Here is a 23,370-nt window from a genome sequence, read left to right on the forward strand (position 1 = left end):
TCATAACGTGCACTGACACATGCACACATATCGGTCATTAACGTGTGAATTACATGCATGTAGAAAACATTCATCAATACATTCATGTAATGTTTATGAGAGGATGCTTGGCTGCAGGGCTGGATGACTGTAAAAATCCTGTTGATGCACCTGCACGGTCTTTGCTCACCTCAAAAGAATGTGCATGTGCATGAAAAGGATTTTGTGTGCTTGTTTATGCAATGTGTCAGATTGTATGTGTGTGTGTGTGTGTGTGTGTGTGTGTGTGTGTGTGTGTGTGTGTGTGTGTGTGTTTGTGTGTGTGTGTGTTTCCAGGTGGAGGAAAGAGGGGGCAGTTTGCAGCAGGGGAACGGAGAATGAAGTGAAGGAAACGGGAAGGAAATGACGAAGGCTTGCTCTCTCAAAACTGCCACTCTCCCTTTGTCGTCCTGTATGGAAACTCAGACACACGGACATACGAACACACACACACATACACACACAGCCTGTTGTTGTTGTGACTATGATGAAAAATGTGGTACACAGGATCTGAGACACAGGATGGAAAACACTGAACTTGGAGAACAGAGTTAGAGAAGGAGGACGGAGAAACAAAGACAAAAGGTTGTAGAAAAATGAGAGAGATGTTAAAGATGGGGGAGAACTGACTCGACTTCACAAGAAGTGTTAAATGGCAAATGTTTGACACTTATATAACACGAGCTTACTTTGCATTCACAAGACTCCTTTCTCGGCAGATTTCCTATAACAGCTGATGACTTCAGTACTGTTTCTTTCATTCAGCAGCGTTTTGTCAAAGTCAGCGTCCCATTTTTCAAACGGCTTTTGAAATTAAGCTCCGGGGAGACTCACTTGCGAGTGGGAGCAGGTAAATCATGCGCAAATAAAGTGATTATTGCAGGTTTGTCGGCTGAGCGGCGGCCAAATAAAGCGGTTTGTGCGCATTAACTTGAGAGCGAGGCAGTGTCGGAAGCCAGTTCTTCCAGGCTGATAACCTGGATGCAGCAAGGGTGCAGCACTGTCGCCGACTGAACGGTGCTTGTTTAAACCAGCCAGATCAGCATCTTATAGGAAGCTGAAGTTACAGAGATTCAAAAAGGCTTCTGTTTGACATTGACGCTCAGGTGCTCAGGGACTGACATGATTCAACTGCAGAGGCCCACACAAAAACAAGACAGGACTGTCAAAGGAAGGTCAAAGGTCACTGCAGGAATGTCATCGGCATGTTTGTTATCGCATATTTTCACACAAGTGCGCTGTGTATCTGTAAGCACACACACCCACACACACACTTCTGATGTTCAGAGGAAATCTGTGGTTTTTAGGAACAATCTCCTCTTCCAGCTCAACAATGTTGTTTTGATTTAGTTTGTCTGTTCTGTGAGAAAAAGGCTTCAAAATGAGTTTTCTTCATTCCTGTAACGGGAAAAAACAACGTTTTCCCGTGGGGCTTATGAGCATTTCGTACAGTGGTGTGTGTGTGTGTGTGTGTGTGTGTCTTTATGTACTGTACTGTACTGAACTTGAGTATTTAAATTTTCAACTACTTTCCACTTCTACTCCACTACAATTCTATTGCACTTTTTTTCTCCACTACATTTATTTAACAACTTTAGTTCCTAGTCACTTCGCAGATCTGCTACAATCAGTGTAGTCCCTGTTCAAAACATGCTGTTCGGCACACTTGAGAGAACACCAACACTCAGAACAACCAGTCCGGACCGCTAACTGCACAACTACATGAGCTAACTAGCCATGGCTGCTAACTAGCCATGGCAGCTCAGCTCCAGCTAACAGAGAGCAACAGTAGCTAACGTTTGTTAAGAGCCCGCTAATGTAAACTTATGGCTGACTTCCATGGCCGACATGCCACAAAAGTTCCACAGAGCTCCTTTGAGTAAAACTTATTCATGACTTTTATAAAGTATTTCTCCACTGTGCTGTTGCTGCATTTACAAGGGCTCTCCGAGGTCACATAGTTGTTTGTCCAGTTTGCACCTCTGCCTTTATGTGTCCTAGAGTCAGACTGTGTGTGTAATTCATCACATAATTATGCTTCTAATCACCTGGGAGTGTACAGTACATTACATTCTGTTGTATAATAGCCAAATGTTTTGTGCCACGTGAACATTTGACATCAAATAGGAAGCCAAGATAAATTCAGGTCAACTGGAGGCATTTTGAATGAACTCACAGACACTAGCTGGCTTGCTAATGTGACTGCTGAGTTTGCTTTCTTAGGCTTCAACTTAATCAGTAATGTTTTATTAAGAGAAATCAGACGGTTAATGTAGCACAAAGTCCACTCATTTCATGAAAACCTGCTGGTCTAAGCACACGTTGTAAGGTAGCACTTTGTCAGGAAAAATCCCCTGGAGAACAGGAAGTGATGTCTTTTATGTTGTTGGCAGCAGCAGCAGCAGGGGCATAAAATGAAGAAAGGCTTTGTGGTTGGCATGACATGCAATAACAACAAAGACTGAACTCAAACTTCAGCAAAGAAACGTGCAATCTGCAGCAAAGAAAAAACCTTAATAACTATATTTAACAGCAATTAACGCAAATCAAAGATCGCACCCTTATACCGCCACTTTAAAGTTCATCTGCAGGTAAGCCAGGCATGGGCATGGCAACAGCCAAGGGCATTTCCTGGACGTTGTATGGCTCATGAGACCCAATGACATGCTAATTCCATGGAGACAGCATTGGAGGAGGGGGGTGGGGAGGGATTAGAGTCTGGGAGCGGAGGTCCAGCAAGGTTGCTCTTTAGTTTCCCGGAGCTCGTGGCCTGTGTCTTAAGAGGCTTTAAGAAGCTTGGAAGAGATGAACTGCCATCTGGCTTAATCCAGGAGAGTCAGCCACACATGGATGGGAAAATGTTGACACCACCAATAAGACTGCGATGCAGCTACGGATGTAAAACTGGAATATTTCTAATAAGTAAATTGATTATATTCGTTTTTCTGTGAGCTACTTTTTTTATGCATTTGTTTGCCATCAGTCTAGTGATGACTATTGTATTATTTTTTATTGCTGATGTTCCCGTGCAGCCTCGGCTTCTTCCGATCACAATTCAAGTAGCATAATATATAATTGAGTAACCAATCCTCGGTTTGAAGTGTGGCTCAGAAAAACCACCTATTGTACACCTATGGTCATTAGTTTTCCCACAGTATTCACTCTTACAATACAGTAACCAGTAACACTTGGTTAAAAGTTAGGAGAAGATTTTAATCTACGTTTAACGTGGACAAAGTCTCGTCACTTAAAGCACAGAACAGAGGAACTAAAATTGACAGTATATAAATGTCCTTCCTGAAGATAGGGCTTCTTCTCTTCAGCAAACCTTTACTGTTTAAAGTAAGTATTAAAGGTGCACTATGCAGTTTTAGGTAGTAGTTTTAATCAGAAGAGAAAGATCTTCATTGACTGTTAAGCAAACTAAATAAATGAACACTTCATTTTCATGACTGAATAAAGTGAACAACCAAACTGACCTTAAAGGACTTATCATACTGTTTTACTTTGTTTATATGTGGCGGACCCTGCCGCCTTTCTAGCCTCAGACAGTCAGTGCATTTACATGACACTCAAGAAAACTGAATTACTGTGTTAGTCTGACTATGATGGGATTTTAAAGATGCATGTATACACCTTAGTCTGACTAAAATCGGACCGGATCGGATTTCTCATAGTCGAATTAAAGCACCCAGATTATTCGATTGCTAGTCGCATTACTCCTGCATGCATACGTTCCAGCGGATCAGATCGGATTTTGCGTTCTGCGCAGGCGCAAGATTTTTCCCCGGGGCCGTGAGCCGGAAGTAGACGGATGGCGGCGGCGGCGGCGGCGGCGGCGGCGGCAGCGTCTTTCCTCCGAAATCACCGCAAGAAAAACGCCAGAGTGCACCTAGTTTGTGTAATTATCCTGTACACCATATACGAAGTGTACAAAGATTTAGCTTCGTCTCGCTCTTCGTACGCCATCTTTCTTGAATGCCGAGGCAGCTGGTGACGTAAAGAGTTCAGCCGGAGGGGGCCCTGTTACCACTAGTTGAAATGGGCACAGCGCCACCTAGCGTACCGGGGTATGACATGCTCAGGCCAATAATCCGATTTTCTCACCGGCATGTATACTCAGACAATTGCAGTTGTCTGATTGAGCAGCATAGTCGAGCTATGGCTGTAATCTGACTAAGCTGTGCATGTAAACGCACTGAGAGTTCTTTAGACCTTATTTTCCTCCGAGAAAAGCTTGTTTATTCAGTTATGGGAAAAATAAACAGTATTACCTCATTAATATTCTTAATATTAAAATTCTGAGTTTGAATAGTCTTCTCCAAAACGATGTGTTGCCCCTTTAAATATTGAGTCTGAAAAATATTAAGCAGTAGCAGGGCAGTGGAGATGTTGCCATGTTGCATCATCTGTTGTATGTGCCTCAGCAGGGATTTTGGTTTTGGTTGTTTACAGTTTCACACACATTATATCTGTGTCAAGAACAGTACAATCCTGCAAGGGAAGGAACAAACTGACTCACAGTCTTCACCCTTCCAGTCAACTCAGATCTGTCAAAAGCCTGCAAACACTTTGGATCTGTCTTCTCAAAGCGCTTTAATCTGTGTCAGCTGTGACAGATACTGGTCTTCTGTGTCAAAAATACGTAAAGATCCAGTAAAATACCACCTGTCAGTCACGCAGACAGTCCATCGATCAACAAGACTCACAGAGATGTTATCTGATTACCTGATATTTTGTAAATCCAAGCAGGGATGTGATCAGTCAACATCAGGGACCACACTACAGTAAGGTGCGGTACTGTCAGATGAGATTTGTGCACCCACAGCAGGTTTGTAAGGATTTGTAAGGAGTGGTTCTCAGACAAACAACAACTGATCGACATTGCTGAGATTTTTTTGAACAAAAGACCCTGTTTTGTTTACCTTCCACTTGTAGGAAGGCACGTGCTTCGGACTGTTTGTCCGGAGTGGCGCTGCGCAGCTCTGAATGCTGCTTTGCCCTCTTCACGTGGCAAACTATCAGGGAAAAAGGCAGTCATTTGTAAAGTGCTCATGAGCAAAGCATGCAGCCACCAGTAGAGATGCTCAGTGGCCGAACAAACACGAACAAACAGTGCTTTTTCAGACAAAAAGGATACACAAAGAATGATGCACTTACTATACTTACACCTACTCTATTGTATTTTATAGATCACTGTATCCTACATGATGCCAAACAGGCTAAACTGTCAGTGTGAAGCAACATGTTTCAACAGCAGCACAATCAACAGACTCCAAAATGACCATAAAGTTGGATTTAATTCAACAGTTTTTTCCAAATAATTTCAAATTAATTCTTTAATAGGTTTCATTATATAACAAGCATAATCAGCAGAATATTGATAAAATAAGGGTAGAATAAAATAACAGGAGAAGCATAAATTGAAACGAATGATCAGATCTAAATAAAGCATATTGTACACATAAATCTCTCTTTTCTACATGAAAACAAAGTGTATCTGTTGGTCAGAGGTCCATAAGAGGTTAACATCATTGTCAGAAAGATTCATATTGTTTTTTTAAGACCTGCACATGGAAATCATGCAGGTGTATGTAGATTTCTGCATTTTGCTCCTTCAATAGGCTCTAAGTATTTGTTTTAGACTATTTCATGCACAAACATTGATTTAAATAAAGAAATGAAGAACTGCAATACATTTTTACTCCTGTTGCTCTCAGGTATAGGTATTTTGAGGTCACAAAATGACATTTATCTTTGCCAGGCACCTGAGTATTCACTTAGAAAAACATGCGCTAAGTGGCACATAATAAATAAGCACAGCCATTTTCAGTGATATTGTTATCAAATTTGAACTTGGACCATGTAAGGCTAAATGGTGTGGACCCGCAGGGGTTTCCAGCCAGTTACAGGTCAGGAGGCTTTTTTTTTTTCATGAATAAATAAATAAAAACAATTCAGAGTGTTCAAACTCTACTATATTTTACTATAGATCAATGCCAGAGGCACTGACAGAGCAGAGGTGTCTGTACTGAAAAAAAAAGTATTCTTATAAACTTTCAATAGGGCCCATGACTGTACTCAAAATGGTTCCACAGCAGCTTTGAATTCACTCTGGGCTCGACTGGGATAGGTGTTTTTAGGATAAATGTACATGCATATCCAGGATTAAATCTTGGCAATACAGTTTTGGTGTAATGTCTCACAGAATTTCCCAAAAAGGTCTGTGCAAACAGTCTGAAAATCATATTTGTATACATAATATATACGCTCAGTGCAAGACTATGGAAAACCAACAAGCTTTAAAACACTTTGCAATCCAGGACAGCTGCCAGTCCAAGGTTTCCGCATCCCTTGTGCCCTTTGTGTGACTGTTTGCCAGTTGCCCCAACTTTCTATACTCAGTTTCTCTACTCTTCTCCCTTATTTCTTGTTGTCAGCCAGTCCACCCTAACTACTTCACGTGACTGAAGTACTTATATGGGTGTAAGTGGATGTAATAACTGTGTTTTCTCCAGGTGCAAAGGTGACTGCACCCGCCAACCGTGCCATCTGTGGATTACCTTTGAGCTTGGCTGTCAACTGGACACCTATTCATGGATGTCAACTGACATGCTGGCAATATGTTAATGAATCGACCAGCCTCCTGATCCCTTCTCACAGCAACAGTCTATCAATACCAGGCGGCAGCATGCTTGTACACAATGCCCTGCACAGGATTGATCTAAATACAGTGTTCAGGACGTGTCTACCAGTGACAAGGTCTGTCTGTTACAGGTCATGCAAGCAAATGGAAAAATTAGATTCGATTTTGTCAGATCAATGCCTCTGAGCTCTCCGTGTCCGTTAGTAAATATGTCAATGTGGACTTTTGCTGATGTGACATTTGAGACCCTCAACAGCCTCAAGTGCAAAGTTCAGCTTTCACAGCTTTGGTATAAAGTGCCGTGTTGAGATAAGCGTTCATAAAATAGACGCTACTAAGGAATTTTTATGGAGCTTTAACCTTCACACCTCTTGGTCACAATTTTCTATGATTGGAGATGCATATGCATTTTGCCCCTGGCTTTCCTGTCAGCCAATAGAAGCACCTACAAACACTCCCACACACAGAAACACGTGCATCCTACAGGACAAGCCTGAGACCTGAGGTGTTGGACACTGCAGCTGTTTCCTGACTCTACTTGAAACAGGAAAATTGCACATGTGGATTTCAACATAGTACCCTCACATTTGGACAAATCTGAAAAGTAGGCCACAGCATCTAGTGAACAGAGGTGCTCAAAACTTGCTCTCACTTTGCTCTCACCCCTGGACAACAAAGCAGCGAGAAGCAAGTGTTTTGAGGGCATGGGCGTACCCGATGCCTCCCCCTGTACAAGGTGCTGATAGGTATCACATTAAAAACATCTCTTTTTGGTCACTGCATTCTGCTCAGACAGAAAGTCTGTCCGAGGGTCACCCTGTGATTTTCTCTCCCTCCTCTGTTATTATTCCATTTCCTCCCCGTGAGCGGAAAGACTGAAATAACCCTGCTGAAATCTATGGCTCTCCAGGGGCAAGGCTTTTGTGTCGGAACAAGTGGAAAACAAGAGCAGCAGTGACTGAAAGGGACACTGCGAGATCTAGAGTTTCACGGCCTCATGGGGCTCGGCCCATAGACACAGACACGGCTCATTACATGAGCCGACTGTATGGAGACCAATCGAGAAGTGTCGTGTGAGACACTCAGCATGTGTGATTCACAGGGGAAATTGTAGGCCGGACTCTTTTTTGGTAGCCCAATGATGGCAGAGTGCACAGTGATGAAATATTCTGTAAGAAACCTGTAACTGTGTGTGTGATGAACTGAGGAAGGAGAGGTGATGATCCGAGCTGAGGGAAACCTACACTCCCAGTCCCAGTAAACTTTCTCTCCATTGATCTGTTATCACTTTTGCCTCTTCTTTTCTTCTGAAGCTAAACTTTAGCTATGTGGCTCCATGGGTGAGAATGCCCGTCACTTTGTAATGTAATCATGAGCGTGAACTAAGGTGACAAGTTCTCCAGTTTTACTGCTGTATGGCCTGCTGTTTGTCCAAGTGGTGTTGCAGTACCGAGAAGTCCAAGACAGAGGACACACTCTCTGTGAGCATCCAGTAATGTCCTTGCTCATCTTAGCACTTTGCTCAAAGCACAGCTGTGCCTTATACATGGTTCGTACTTGTTGTATTTCTGTTTAATTTATTCTTTCATCCAGGTTGTTCCCTTCGAGATTGCATAAACCACTGATGCATAAAATCACTCACATCCATCTGAATGTTAGGCAGACACAGTCGCTTTTAATGGATACACGTTCTCTGTAACAAATTCAAGCATGCCCGGTGTGCCTGCCCTCCACGACAGCCGGAGCACAACCTTAGAGGACGCAGCACATGAAATGTATCATAGAACAGCTGAGCACGAACATGAGCTGTACCTACACACAGGGTGCATGCATGCATAGACACACACAATCGCACACATACGTAACACACAACTCCTGGAGGACAGCTGTCAGATTCAAACTAATGAGAGTCCAGGCTGCTGCTGCTGCTGTAATGGACTTTTTTTTCTCTCTTTCTGTCTCTCACCATCTTCCTCACATTCACAGCATCCTGGTTAAGTCATCAGTGGACTGACACCGCCTGACACTCTGCCCGTGAAGAGTCAAAATACATCATTCTCTCCTAAGAAACACCGGGAAAGTTCAGCAGCACGTCTTTGCCTATAAAGTTTGCACCTGTAATTCTATGTTGTGAATGATTTAACCCTTGGAGAGCATGTTAATAACACACCTTCACGATACAAATAGTATGTTGCATCCATCTCCTCCTCACCTGCCCCAGGTTGTAGCATAATGTCTACCTAAAGCATCTAATTATGATCAGCGGGCGTGCCGGGACATGTTGCTCTCTGCTACTATTCCTAGAGATTCGTTCATGTGTTTCCACAGCCGGGAGAAGGTCAGCAGGCTTCTGTGCTCTGATTCAACCCGTCTGACATCCTAGAGCTGCTGTTATCAGATCCAGGCGCAGTAACTAACGGCTCTGGTGCTTTCCCGGCCACCCTCATGCATTATAGACGAACACATTTTTGAGCGTGGCTCAAAGTGAGGCTGTGTGTCAGCCTGGCACCGGTGATAATCTGGTACAGCGATGGCCCACGGCAGCGTTCCACTAGCAGATAATTAGAAAAGTCACCTGCCTCTGTGTCAGAGCAGGCAGGGACAGCTGAGCAGATTCATTTGAGTTCATGTAAGTGTACTTAGGGTAACACATTAACGTGTGTTTACAGGTCATTTGCAGTACTTCTGCACATGTGAAAAGGTGGTATAAAGCCTTTTGTGGCGTCAGAGGAAGATGATACGATCTAGTAAATTACCTCCAGTGACGTCAATCAGTGGTTTAGTTGCATTTTGGGAGATGTAGTCTCCAGGTTTTGAGAAGGAAGAAGAATATATATAAGAATACTGTAAAATATACTTCTGATTCTGCACTAAATATTTATACCATTTGTTTATAAAGAGTCCAACAGAGTTAAACTGAAGCAATGCAGTGCAGAACAAAAGCTTTATGTCAAAATGAACATTTTATTTTAAAACTGTAATCCTGTAATTACCTTTAAAGTCTTGGAACACGAATCATCTTCATGTTTACAGAAAATTGGAGAACTTAAAAAACCAACAGCGAACACGTTGCCTCTGCGACTGACAGACAATTTTCTGGTTGAGCGTGGAGTTCTTTTTTCCAAATGACTCACACATGCCAGACAGTGGGCAAAGAAAACACCTGAGTGTTTGTTCAAAAGGGAAAGCAACCATGCCATGTGAATATCAAAAAGCCTCTTTTTTTTTCATTCTCTCTTATCAGCCAGGAACTCCGCTCTCTCTCTCTCTCTCTCTCTCTCTCTCTCTCTCCCCGGGCAGCTTGAAACGTGTTCTCCAGCCACTTGTTGACAGCAAACACTTTCAAACCATTTGTTGTGTGAGTGCACAAGTGGCTGACATCCAGGTAACCTTGGAAGAGTGTGAGAATGTGATTGCTTTTGCGGAGGTGAGACGCAGGAGAGATGTTTCTCCCTGACCTAAAGAGAATGTAGGTCAGGGAGAAACGAGGCTGTGGAGCAGGAACAGAGGACAAAATGGCACTTTGCTCTGTCTTTACGAGGTGAGAGCACTGGCCTCCCACTAATTACATTTAGCTGTGCACATACTGATGATGTCATGCTGTCTTCCCAGTGAGCAGTGGAACGGGGCATCACACCACATGTGGAAGTAAAACTGACTGGTGTGGGTTTCGCCACTCCGGTGCTATTTCAGCTAACATGCACGATTTTCATTTGACGAGCCACAAACACAGCAGCAGCAGTCTGCATTCGGAGCATGTGTGTCTGTGTGCCCCTTGGAAGCACATCAATTCATAATGAGGCGCTGCAAAGCTTTTTATAGGACTCACCAACCGCTGGCTGAAATACATTAACCCTCCGTCTCAGGATCTCTTTTCTAAAGCCACTGTGTTTTTGTTTGCACTGAATACCTAGAGCCAGTGCTGGTGAGAATACGCCTGGCTCTGGAGGAGCTGTGTGGGCTCTGGGGTGCGGCCCTGGCAGACAGGCGCACACCACTAATGGCTTACGTGCATCGATATCTACGTGTTCCAGTTGATGCTGGTAAATCTGTCTCTGCTGAAGGACTGGCGAGAGCTGTGTGCCACATGCGTAGGCCTGTTGCTATGTGTGAGAAAAGGAAGTGACAGGCGAGGTGGTGTCACCGCTGCTAAGTCACATCCATCTCTGGCCACGGGTCACATGTGCTGGCACGAGAGGTGATGCTGTCCTTTTGCAACTCTAAGTATCAGATGTTGAGCCTGGCGTTCTGGCGTTTAAGAGAAGGAAGTTAGATAATCTGTCGTCAGTGTTACTTCCGTGTATTAACTGATATTTTTGCAAAGTCGAGCTGACGCATTACAATGTTGCGGCCTTCCTCAGCAAGCTCCTCAGCTTTCAGCAAGCACGGTGAATTTGAAGGAAAAGTACCTGCCGCATCACAGGATACAGTTTCAGGGGTACTTGTTTTGACCCTTAGAGGATAAGTTCACCCAAAAATGAAAATTCAGCTACCATCTACTCACCCCAATGCTGAGGGGAAGTCGGGTGAGGTTTCATAGTCAGCGGAATATTTCTGGAGCCTCACAGCAGAACAGTGTTGCAGCCTTCTCCTCAACAACTAAAGTAGATGGGGACTTGTTTTAAGAGGTAACAAAACTACAAATATGAAATGGCTCCATACAGGTCGTCCAGCGTAATCCAAGTCTCCAGAGGCCCTGAGATCCCAAACTCATTAGAAAAGACGTTATTTACATCCCCTTTTTAACCGAAATCTTCACTGTAGCTGCTAAGCTAAATCTCAAGGTTGTAAATGATGTCTTTTTTTAAATCAGTTTGGGATCTCAGGGCTTCCGTAGACTTGGATTACGCAGAACGAGCTGTATGGAGCCGTTTTTAAGTTGTTCGTTTTTCAAGTCCCCATCTACTTCAGTTGTCTAGGAGAATACTACAACGCTGTGCTGCTGTGAAGCTCCAACAAATGTTTTGTGGACTACCAAACCTCATTTTGGGCTGAATTTGTCCTTCATGTTATTCTCTGTAGTGTCTCGCCAAAGGGAGGACAGGACATAGGACATAATAATGGCACATAAAAGACAGGCACAGTGTTAAAAGACCTCGGGTGCCTCTGCTGCCCTGTCATTAAAGGACCCATGTGATGTTCCGACTGCGGTTGCTTGTGCTGACGTCCTCCTGTGTGGCCTGACCTCCCCGAGGCCGCTCACAATGAATGAGCCTTCAGTACCTTAACTCAATAACTTGTGCAGCCTGCTCCCTTGAACGCCATCTGACGAAAAAAAGACTGAGCCTAGTCTATTAAATGACATACATGTATATGACGGCAAATCCTCCAGTAAGTATTAGCCGAGCCAAGTGTTTCTCCGTTTCCCCATCTCCATGTGACTTTCAGTAAGCAGCGCAAATCTGACCTCAACACCAGCCTCTGAAGGTAAATCCCCTCTCATATTAAAGAGCACCAGTGGAAAACATGACCTACATGTTCTCCAACACAAATCTGCACATAAACTTCAACAGCTTTAGATCATTTTCATTCTTTTTTTTATTCATTCATTCATAATTCTATGAGGTTCACATAACAAACCACATTTTTTCATTCTTTAAAAAATAACATATTTATACTTAAAACATCTTACTTTACATCTTAATACATAACAGTGTTTTTTTCTTTTGCACAGCAAAGATATGACATTTATGTCTCGGACAACATAACAACAAACATCGTTTTACATGAAGTCAGCATAATACTTGAGTGAATTCTACAACAGTGCAAAATAAAATAAATGAATAGGCTGTTGCAAAAAAGAAAAAAGAAAAAAGAAAAAGGCCCTGACAGGAAACTTTAGGAGGCCTGCTTAGACCCACTGAACCATTTAAGCGGGGAAGAAGGCTTTAAAAGAAGAAAGGGGGAGTGTTTTTTGGCTCATGAGGAGCATCTCTCAACAGAAAAATGCAATTTTCAAGAGAGAAAAAACTCAAGGTAAACAAGCTCGAGGCTACAACAAAATCCTCTTAAATAATAGAGATGGAATTAGTGTCTTGCGTCTGAAGGCGCACCGGGATCTTGTCGGTTCAACCAGACATCTCTCGAGCGGCACGCACTTGTTTTCCTCACATGTTCTCTTTGTTTACACAATATTAAAATATCATTCAGTAGCCTAACTGCGTGTCCAAGTCCTTGAGGATCGCCTCTGGATCATATCAGTTAGTCGTGGAGGCACCGATGAGACAAACAATCTCCAACAACGAGGCTGACGACAGAGGAAATGTTTTTTGTTTTTTTTTGTTTTGTTTTTTTCTTCTTGGGGGAGACAACAGAACATGTGCGTCAGGAATGCCTCAAAAGTATTCAGGCAATTTCCTGCACCTTTACCTCCTCGAACCCGTTGGTGAGCAGGGGGGGCTCCTGGTTGCTCTCTATGGAGGACTCGCTCCCCGTGCTCTCTCCAGAGAGAAGTCTGGTGACTCTCAGGTCAGCTTTCAGTGTCTGCACGTCGTTCCCTATGCTCATCTCTCCCAAGTCGTTAATAATCTGAGTCAACTCCTGTTTACCGTTGGCAACACAATCATTGTCCGTGTCCAGAATGTCCTCACACTCAAAGTGCATCGCTTTCTCCTCCTCCTCCTCCCCGACCAAGTCCTCAGTGATGGAGCCCAGCTTGGGCGCGCTCCGGCTGCGCTCCACCGGGGGTTTGTAGTAACACTGTCCGTTCAGCAGCTTCCTGAGGGGGACCAGCGGGATGGTTTGCTCCCCTATGAGCTGCTGCTGCTGGTGCCGGGCATCGTCCCTCCGCTTTAGTCTTTTAAACTCGGCCAAGGCTGTGGCCGAGGTCTGGTACAGCAGCAGCGCCATGGCTTTCGCCTTCTCCGGCTTGGACACCAGCACTGCGTGACAGCGCAGCATCACGGCCTTGTGCTTCATTTCGTGCCTGTAAATCCAGGCGAAGATCTTGGGTAGCCTCGGGTCCGCGACGCAGTAGGTTATCCGGTGCAGCAAGTACAAGTGTCCCGGCCTCCTGGCCTTGTCGTCCACATGCACCATCCGGATGCCCTGCGAGCTGATGGTCAGCCTCATCTTGGTGCCGTTCTTGCCCATTTCGCTCTTGCCCCAGATCTTGCTTACGGCGACGTCCGTGCAGCCGTCCCCTTTGGACTGGATGGTGGTGGCGTTGCCCAGGTAGAGCACCGTGTACGTGGGGTCCTCGCTGGTGATCTTCACCTTTTTCCTCTTGGACTTGAACATGCTGCCCACCCTGTTGAGCGCGCTCTCCGGGCAGGACTTGGCGAAGGACGTGAGCACGGAGTAGTTGAGACTCACCGCATAGCCCTTCTGCTTGGACTGCTTGTCTTCCTCAATCAGGTCGAACTTATTCTTCTTCCAAGGCAGCATTTTTCTTGCTGTTTCCAGTCAACAGCAACAAAGTCTAGAGAAAGAAAGAAATAAACTTTGGGTCACTACTAAATCCTAGAAGAGTTTCTCTCCCTGTCAGGTCATTTGTGGGCTAATCTATGGGAAGTGAACGCAAAGACAACGTACTTCATCTGTTTATCCGCTAAAGTCCTCTTTTCCATTGTGGTGTCCCCGCTTCTCTCTCAACGCAGTGCACAATAGAGTCTGCTGCGGGAAGACGAGCTTCAAAGATTATATACTGGGCTAAACCATTTCAGTGTGACAATAGGGGGGACTGAACCAAATGAGAACGGAACTGTTGTGGCTTGTGTAGGTGGTGTTCATTGATACAAAGCTGTCACCTTTGCCAGCCTGTGTATATATAGAGAGAAATATGTATGTATATATATATATATATATATATATATATATATATATATATATATATATATATATATATATATATATACATATGGAGTAGTAAATGATTATAATTATTTATTATAATAATTATAATAAATAATTATAATTATTTATAATAATGATAATAATCTTTATTTATATACCACCTTTACATACAGAGTTTCCCAAGTCAAGCCCAACAGTCAAGCCAAACCCAAGGAAGCCTGGGTGGAAACAAGAAGGCAGAAGTTATATATTATCTAAAAATGTAACTTGTGTTTCTCCCTCTGAAATCAAACCCAAAAAAATTACAAATATTAATGTTTTTGTTGTTGTTGTTGTTGTTGTTGTTGTTGTTTGTTCTTTGTTTTGTTTTTAGTATACCTTTTTAATATATTGCTACACACCATGTGTGTATTATTATTAATGTGGGTGCAATTATCATGTGCAATTGTCCTTCTTGGTCATATCTGCATATGAAAGAGGAACAGAGTCTTAATAGTCTTAAAGATATATATATTTTTTTATTTTGATTATTCTATTTCATCTATTTCGTCTTGTTTCATTTTTTTTTCATCAGTCACTGGGTCACTGTTTTTTTCCTCTGCTTTTGACTGGTTGGGCTGCTGTAACAAGTGAATTTTCCCAGTGAGGGATTAATAGAGTCTTTTCTATGTTCTATGTTCTATGTTTTTATATCACACTGAAATGCAATATTAACAAACGCTTTGATCTTACATGAAATTGAGAAATACAGAAATTAGATGTAAAGTATAAAAAATATTTTCTATGTCTGTCAGTTCATGATATTGGTAGGCTTTATGTAGAAGTAAGGGAGATAAGTCACTCTGATACACTGCTGGTTTATGCTGCCATCTTTTGGTTCATATCAGAACTGCATCTGTTGTTTGCTATTGGAGGAGGGGTCACTTACTACTTTGCGTAATACTTACTTTTGATTTTTGAGGTTTTAATTTATTGCAGAATTATATGTGGACTGTATTATTACTCGTTAGATTGTTACAGGACTACACGTTGGCATGTGGAACGAATGTAAGGGCTGTCCTATTTTCTTCAGAGCGCCTTTGATAGCTGGACAGAAAAGTGGACGGTACCATAGCAGCGTCGTTTAAATTGCTTAGAAGAAAGCAGCCATTAGCTCGTATTCGTAGAGGTGAAGTTCAGAAATTACATTAAACTCATAACCAATTCAACTAAAAGAAGGCTGTGAATGAATATCCAAGTAGTTGAGGTCGAGTCTTCCGGATTAGGTGAAACTCGATTGGTTTGTCCCACTTCCGGTTCTTACGACAACAACGCAGTGCACATGGGGTACAGACTGTAGCTAGCATCAAATAGTGTTTTACATTCTGTGCGATATTATAACAGAGGGGTTTTTTGTGACAACATCAGAAGTTATGGGTAAGAAGAAGGCCGGCGGAGGAGTCGGACTGGGTCGAGCTCTGATAAAAGAGAGACTTCAGGCAGGCCGAGGAAACAAGAGAGGCGACTCATGGGTATGACATGGCAACAACTAGCTTATATTAAACACGCTTTAACAAACCATAAAAGATAATTAACTCACCGTTCATACAATGATATCAAGTTCCAGTTCTCTGTCGATCATATATGAAATGCCACTCATCTATTCCCGTACACGGAGGTTTCGTCTGAGCTGTCAATAGTTCTGGAAAGTGTGGTTCTTCGCTCGCACCAAATTCGCTTAAGAAAATGTCATTTTATCACTGCTTTGCTTATCGCGGACGTGAAATGCATACATTAGTACTTTTTCGTAATAAATACGTTCCTGTGGTAAATTCGGCGTATAGGAGCATCATGTTTGCCGTAAAATCTCAATATTCGTAGAGCTATTAACCTACAAGACAATTTTTGGAACCACCGTGAGAGTATTTGGGCAGTACACAACAGAGTAAACGTATGTCTCCTCAAGCAGCCCGTGTGTATTGAGAAGCTTTTCCCTGAGGCACTTCTGTAACTTCTGTAGATTAACGTGTGGTTTGTCATTAACGTCATTAATCTTAAATATTTGCAGCTCCACACCAGTGAGCTGAATGATGGCTATGACTGGGGCAGGCTGAACCTGCAGTCAGTGACAGAACAGAGCTCCATGGATGACTTTCTGGCCACTGCCGAACTGGCCGGAACAGAATTTGTTGCAGGTAAATAAAACCTAATTTGATCAAAATAAAGTGCTTGAAATTTGCTACAAGTGGCTACAATTTTGATTTTGTAGCCAAAGGTTATCAGTATTTCTGCTAAATAAGCATGGCAAACTGTGCTCAAATACGAGCGAATCTCTGACACTAAGTTTTCTCATTTTTTCTTTTCAACTTGCTTTTCAATACTAGTTGGCACACAGCAAATGTTGTACATGTTAGTGCTCTGTTGAGATGATGCACTGTTACCATCCAGTATCCACATTGTTTCCTGTGTTTTAGAGATTTGCACGCTAAAATATATACGTACAATTTTGTTTTATCTTACTACGTTATCCACTGCACCTCTGTCCCTTTGATTCCACTGCTGTCCCTGACTGTTTCTTGCTTTGTTACCCCAGAGAAACTTAACATCAAGTTTGTGCCAGTGGAAGCTAGAGCAGGTTTGTTAACAGCTGAGGAGAAATCCAGGCTGGCAACGCTTCATGAAGAGAACAAGCATTTCCTCAGAATTCCTCGGCGGTAAGTAAATCGACCTGGGTAATTGAGTTAATGGAACTGCTGTAATGTGTGTTTTGCAGGTTTAATTTTTGTGATATCTCTCTACCAATTTTAAGCCCCCACTGGGATGAGAGCACCAGTCCAGAGGCGCTTCAACAAGCAGAGAAAGACAGCTTCTTGGAGTGGAGACGAGAGCTTGCAGAGTATGTAATCTTCTGTAAACTCAGCCACCTTTGTGTTCTTGTTGCATGTTTACCTGCTAAAAGTTGCATACAAAATCAAGAACAGTTTTTGTAACTGATTAAATTGGTGAAGGAGTATCAGTGTCGGCAATCTAACTCTAAGTGTTACCTTTAAAGGCTGGAAGAGGAACAGAAGTTAATTCTCACCCCATTCGAGAGGAATCTGGAGTTCTGGAGACAGCTGTGGAGAGTGATTGAGAGGAGGTAAAAACTTTTCAGCCCATGCCTGTCTCCAGTGAGGAGTGTGTTCCCCTTGTGTAATACTTAAGGCAAAATTGTTTTCATGTTTTTTCTGTAGTGATGTCGTCATTCAAATTGTTGATGCCAGAAATCCTTTGCTGTTCAGATGTCCTGACCTGGTGAGTGCACTTTGGTGGGAAAGAGGAGTTGCATATATTGCTGGTGGGGGGGAAGGCAAAATCTAAACCATTTCTGAATGCAGGCTGTTGAAAAGCTCCCATTTTGCCTTTATTTTGTTTTGTAAGATATGTCTGTTGTGTGCTTCCAGGAGTTGTACGTAAAGGAAGTGTCAACGCACAAAGTAAACATGCTGTTAGTGAATAAGGCAGACCTGCTGACCAGGGAGCAGAGGCGGGCCTGGGCCAGACACTTCCAGAAAGAGGGGCTGAGGGCAGTTTTCTGGTCTGCCATGGCTGAGGGCAACAGACTGGATGCAGAAGAAAAGGTGAGCAGTTGGATGTTTTTGAAGCTGTACTCTGAACATCACCTGTGAATTTTATGTGTGTCTGTGTGTTAATGCATTTAATCACATTTGTTGGGAGCAGACAACCACACAGAACCGTGTTCCCTCATCGTGGGGAGATGGAAGTTGTCACTATGTTTTGGAAAAATGTTTGTGAATAGTCTTGTTCTTCAGCATCTCAGAAGTTGCTGCCTTTTATAGAGTACGTACACTGCCAAAATTAAAAAAAATAGAATATAGGCAATAATTAATTTATCAAATGTGACATGAATTTATATTTTGAATTGCTTCTCTATTTATTTACCTACTGCATTGCATTTATTTCTGTATTTCCTCTTTGCATCCTTACCACAAACACATTTATTTCTCCATGTTCTATTTGTTTCTTTATGCTTTTCTGTTTCATTATGTAACTAAGCGGGCTGTCAAAGTGCAAAGATTGAAAAAAAAAAAAACAAGCAAAATGAAAACAAATATCAATATCACTTTTTTATGTAAATGCATAATTTAATTTTTTAACTGTTTTTGGTGCATTCACTTCCAAATTAATTTATTTAATGTATTTATTTTTCTATTTTCTCTGAAAGATTTGGGCTGTTTCAGTCCTCCGTAGTCCTTTAAACCTAGTTTCAATATGCAAAATGTCTCTTTTCACAGGGAATGGAAGTGGATGATCCAGAGTGTGGTGAAAGTGAGCCAGAAGATGAAGGACAGCCAGACAATGAAGACTTGACCAAAAAAGGGGCACATGGAGATGAAGAGGGGAAGGCAGAAGAGGAGGTGGAGGATGAAGAGAGTGGTACAGAGGAAGAGGAGCAGGAGAAGATATCTGTTGAAGAGGAGGACTGGTACACCTGCTCAGAAGACGAGCATGGGGAAGAAAAAGGGACTGCTCGTTCATCTGGGGAAGCCTCCTTCTACAACTCCAGCCGTCTGCTGCATAAGGATGAGCTGCTGGAAGTGTTTAAGGCTGCTCACAACGGGCAGAAATGTAAAGATGGACAACTGACAGTCGGACTGGTGGGTTAAAAATTAGCACTGTATAGAAAGAGAGTTTTCTGATTTACTTACTCAGTTGCACTTTGCAGGCATTGGTCAGAATAAGGACAGTGCATGCTTCACACAGAATGTTTTTGTGTCTTCTTCCATTCTTTAAAAACGATGCTGGTTCATATTCTCAAATGTCTTGAAATGGAAAATTGAGAAAAACTTCACCTTTGTCAGGCACTGTTTGCTGTTTGTGAGTGATTGTAAAGCAATTACACTTTTCTATTTTGTGTGAATTCAACAGGTCGGTTATCCAAATGTTGGAAAGAGTTCTACCATCAACACTATTCTAAGGAACAAGAAGGTGTCTGTTTCAGCCACTCCGGGACACACTAAGCACTTTCAGGTACAGTAATATGCTTTAAACCTGATATGAATTTAAGTAATTTTTTTCCGTCAGCAGAAAAACATAATGTGTGTTTTTTCTTGCTTCCTTTTCTTCACATGTATTGTCACAGACTCTGTATGTGGAGCCAGGTCTGTGCCTCTGTGACTGCCCGGGTCTGGTGATGCCCTCCTTTGTTTCTACCAAAGCTGAGATGATCTGCTGTGGGATCCTGCCCATCGACCAGATGAGAGATCACGTACCTGCAGTCTCACTTATATCCTTTTGTGAGCTTTTTGACACAGCACCTTCACAATCCAGTCATAAGGAAGACATCTTTATGACCTTTTTAAAGGAGCTGTGTAAGGGACTTTTATAACATGACATTTGAGAAGGTGAAAGATGGATTTCTCACAGTTGGAGACTGGGATTTGAGATTAAGAGAAGAAATAAATTATCTTCTTCAGTAGGAGCTAGAAACGCAACACTGTTCTGCAGTAATGAACTCAAATAATCAACATTAATTTTACAATGATATGTCGATGTTTGAAATGTCCTACCTAATCTTGAAGTTGAACAGGGTTTCCGCGGGGTCTTAAAAAGTCTTAAATACGCCCATATTTTGCACATAGGTCTTAAATTACATTTAGTTAGGTCTTAAATATGTACATTCATTTACTGCTTCCGTCGTCGCCTTTTTTTTTTTTTTTTTTTTTTGTTTCGGGGAAATGTGTTGGTGAGATTCACAGTCGGCTCCGTGCGTTGTACTTCTGTCTGATGTATGAAGGAATGTAAGAGGCATTTTGCCAACAGCCCGGTCGGAATTTATCGCCGCACACTTCACCAGTTCCGGAAAGACTTTGACTGCGGAATCTGCTACAACTATGTGAAAGTGTATATTTAACAAGTGTTGGCTTTAACATCCATATTTCAGTTGGTTAAAAGCCGTGCTTGATAATGAATCTGAAGCACAGTGCACGCTCTGCAAGAGGACCCTCAAATTGGGCACATTTGGTGTAAAAGCGCTGGTGTCACACACAAAATCGGAAAAACACCGGTTAGCTTCTAAAAGTCTCCAGCGAAGTCATGCTATCACACACTGCTGTATGCCTTTATCACCATTTCCCGGTCTAAGTTCGTCCACTTCTGCTCGACCCAAATTCTGACGTCTCGTAGTCAAGCGACATTCAAACCTTCTTCATCTCAACTCTGACGTTGAAATCAGAGGTGCTTTGGATGCGCGCGCACATGTATAATAATCCTGGTGTTTGTGTACAAAATAAATAATAAATAAATATATAAAGAAAAAACAGGGCTATTATAGTTAATAAATTAAATTCCCAGATAAAAACTAAACTAAAGCTACTTAATCACTTTTTAGACTAATTCAAATTAAACTTAAATAAAAAGTAAACTGAAAAAACAAATTTAAATAAAAACTAATGAAATTTTAAAACTATAATAACTCTGTGCAATTGCTCTGTGAATTGCAATAGATTTAGTTATTTTTGAAAGTAAATCGGGGACTTTATTTTGCCTTGCTTTTTCGTACTTCGGGTAGGTCTTAAATATCATTGGAAGTGGTCTTAAAAAGGTCTTAAAAAGTCTTAAATTTGACTTGTTCAAGCCTGCAGAAACCCTGTTGAATATCTTGGAGCTTACAGCACAGTTCAGTCCTTAACTGAGTTGTCACATATGTCAGACGATCCCTCGGCACGTGTTGGAGGGCACCTACGGCATCAACATCATCCGACCACGAGAAGACGAAGACCCTGACCGGCACCCAACCTACGAGGAGCTGTTGATGGCTTATGGATGTGAGACTACCAGAACATTTTTTTTTCTATAGAGAATAAATGAACATTAGGCCAAAAAATAAATGAATCACTGAGTGATCCACCATCCTAATCCTATAAAGCATTGTGTTAACTCTTTTTATGTGAGACTTGTATTTAGTTTATTGTTGTGTTTCCTTCTAATTCAGACATGAGAGGCTTTATGACAGCTCATGGCCAGCCCGATCAGTCCAGATCAGCCCGGTACATCCTGAAGGATTATGTCAATGTAAGTGCAAACAAAATACATTTATTTTAATCTACGTTCACCTGCAGCATTAACTACACTCTGAATCTGCTATGATTGGACAGAGACATAACACTGCACATTGTAGGAGCTGTTCTGTGAAATTTGTTTTGGATTATTTAATCATAGTTTTAGAAATTCAGACTTTGTTTTTTTTTATGTAGCCAGTTGTTGCTCTACCATCCATACATTTAGATAGAATATGTGCATCCTGAATAGAACATCCTCACTGCACACTAACAATGCTGACTCCTCACAGGGAAAGCTTCTGTACTGCCATCCCCCTCCACATATTAAAGCTGAAGACTTCCAGCCGCAGCACAACAAGTTCCTGAAAAAAGACATGGATTGCTGTGATTCCTCTTCAACAACAGGCAATAAGAAAATCAAGAGAATTGAAAATGTGGTTGACAAGAACTTCTTCCATCAGGTATAATGCATCTCATGTCCTCTTGAAGGAAAACTTTCCCAGTGGTATTTATGTGTTGTCAGAAAATCAAAAATATGTTTAAGTACGGTCATTTATTGTGAAATTAAATGTTTATTGACGTGAACTCTCTCTTTAGGAGAATGTACGGGCGCTCTCCAAGGGGGTTCAGTCCGTCATGGGCTACAAGCCAGGCAGTGGACCTGTCGGCCCAGGAAAAGCTGGATCAGAAGCAGCACCGGGAAAACCCTGGAAGAAACACGGCAACAGGAACAAGAAAGAGAAAGTACGCCGTCTGAACAAACATCTGGACGCCTGAGGCTGATCTGAAATCAGAACACTTTTAATCACAGATCATTTCAGCAGGAATGGAAAAACCCCTCAAGTACAGTTCATGTGATTCCAAAGGAATTAATATGGAGCAGTATCTGTAGGTAGATCAGGACCTTTAATCCCATATGGAGTATGGAGTTTCAGGCTGTGTTGATTTTAACAAATGAGGTGCATAATAATGTCCTGTACCGCTCTGTTAGAAAATCATATTGGTGCAAAGCATTCCGTCAACTAGGTCAGCAGTTCTTCACCGGGTCTCAGCATGATCTCAGAATTTTATAAAACATTGAAAAGGACATTTCAGTCTGTATTTAGAAGACACTTTGAAAGACACAAAGTATTTGTTAAAAAGATATATTACTGTGTTTTTCTGCATAAACAGTTGTGATTATGAAATAAACTGAACATTTTCCTATTGGTGTTTCCCTTTCACATTTGTATTTCCAAATGTTTGAAAAGTTATCAACCTACAAGGGCACTTTGATTCATATTGTGGTTATTTTCTTTAAGAACCTTATACATGCACATTAATCAGTATTTTGATGTCAACATTTAATGATATGGCTGTCATTTCAAGCAACATGATGTAGGATTTGCTATTTTGTTGGATCTGGTTAATTACGTAATGTTGCTTTGAAAATAACCAAAATTAAATCTGGAGATGCAAAAAAGTGTATGAGATAGCTGTAAAATAAGAGGTGCTGCAGTCCTTAAACATCTAAATTTGATCTGAATGTTGTCCTTATGTTAATTTTTGGTTCTTTCTGTTGAATAAATGTTCCCCAAGACGAGTATATTGTATATGAAGTTGACCGTGTAGATTTTTTTTTTTTTTTTATCAGAGTTATAAATAATTCCTTGATTGCCCAGTGCTCACAGATGAGTGATCTGCCTCTGAGGGGAGGACAGGTTCTGATTTATCAAAAGACACTTAACACCCCAGTGTCAGGGCAAAGGAAAGGGCTGTTAAACCCAATAATATCAGGTATTTAAAAGATGGATGTGCACAGAAACCATTCCCATCTAGTGTCTTATCGAAGACCCAGACCACTGAAGCTAGAAAGGTGGCAGGGTCCGCCAT

General features: G+C 42.0%; 2 protein-coding genes across 2 annotated transcripts; one reads left to right on the top strand and one right to left on the bottom strand.

Moving 5' to 3' along the window:
• Positions 1-12,216: 12,216 nt before the first annotated feature.
• fam43a (family with sequence similarity 43 member A) lies at positions 12,217-14,290 on the bottom strand. Its single transcript, XM_030433746.1, has 2 exons — positions 14,198-14,290; positions 12,217-14,084 (listed from the first exon to the last, which is right to left on the bottom strand). The coding sequence occupies exon 2, from the start codon at positions 14,048-14,050 to the stop codon at positions 13,010-13,012; it is 1,041 nt and encodes a 346-aa protein (XP_030289606.1). The 5' UTR covers positions 14,051-14,084; positions 14,198-14,290; the 3' UTR covers positions 12,217-13,009.
• Positions 14,291-15,592: 1,302 nt separating this feature from the next.
• Positions 15,593-23,090, top strand: lsg1 (large 60S subunit nuclear export GTPase 1). The gene is made up of 14 exons (XM_030433745.1): positions 15,593-15,969; positions 16,506-16,632; positions 17,031-17,151; positions 17,247-17,333; positions 17,490-17,576; positions 17,671-17,731; positions 17,881-18,057; positions 18,733-19,095; positions 19,367-19,468; positions 19,581-19,724; positions 21,141-21,264; positions 21,432-21,511; positions 21,789-21,959; positions 22,096-23,090. Exons 1-14 carry the CDS (start codon positions 15,871-15,873, stop codon positions 22,273-22,275), a joined length of 1,923 nt encoding a protein of 640 aa, XP_030289605.1. The 5' UTR covers positions 15,593-15,870; the 3' UTR covers positions 22,276-23,090.
• The last annotated feature ends 280 nt before the right edge of the window (positions 23,091-23,370 follow it).

This window comes from Sparus aurata, chromosome 11, assembly GCF_900880675.1.
Source record: "Sparus aurata chromosome 11, fSpaAur1.1, whole genome shotgun sequence".
NCBI lineage: Eukaryota > Metazoa > Chordata > Actinopteri > Spariformes > Sparidae > Sparus > Sparus aurata.

Excerpts from the sequence above, each read along its gene's own strand:
- fam43a (XM_030433746.1), bottom strand. The coding sequence starts at position 14,050 with ATGCTGCCTTGGAAGAAGAATAAGTTCGACCTGATTGAGGAAGACAAG.
- lsg1 (XM_030433745.1), top strand. The coding sequence starts at position 15,871 with ATGGGTAAGAAGAAGGCCGGCGGAGGAGTCGGACTGGGTCGAGCTCTG. Across the intron at positions 16,633-17,030 it reads CGGAACAGAATTTGTTGCAG|AGAAACTTAACATCAAGTTT; the intron begins GTAAATAAAACC and ends TTGTTACCCCAG. Across the intron at positions 17,334-17,489 it reads TGGAGACGAGAGCTTGCAGA|GCTGGAAGAGGAACAGAAGT; the intron begins GTATGTAATCTT and ends TTACCTTTAAAG.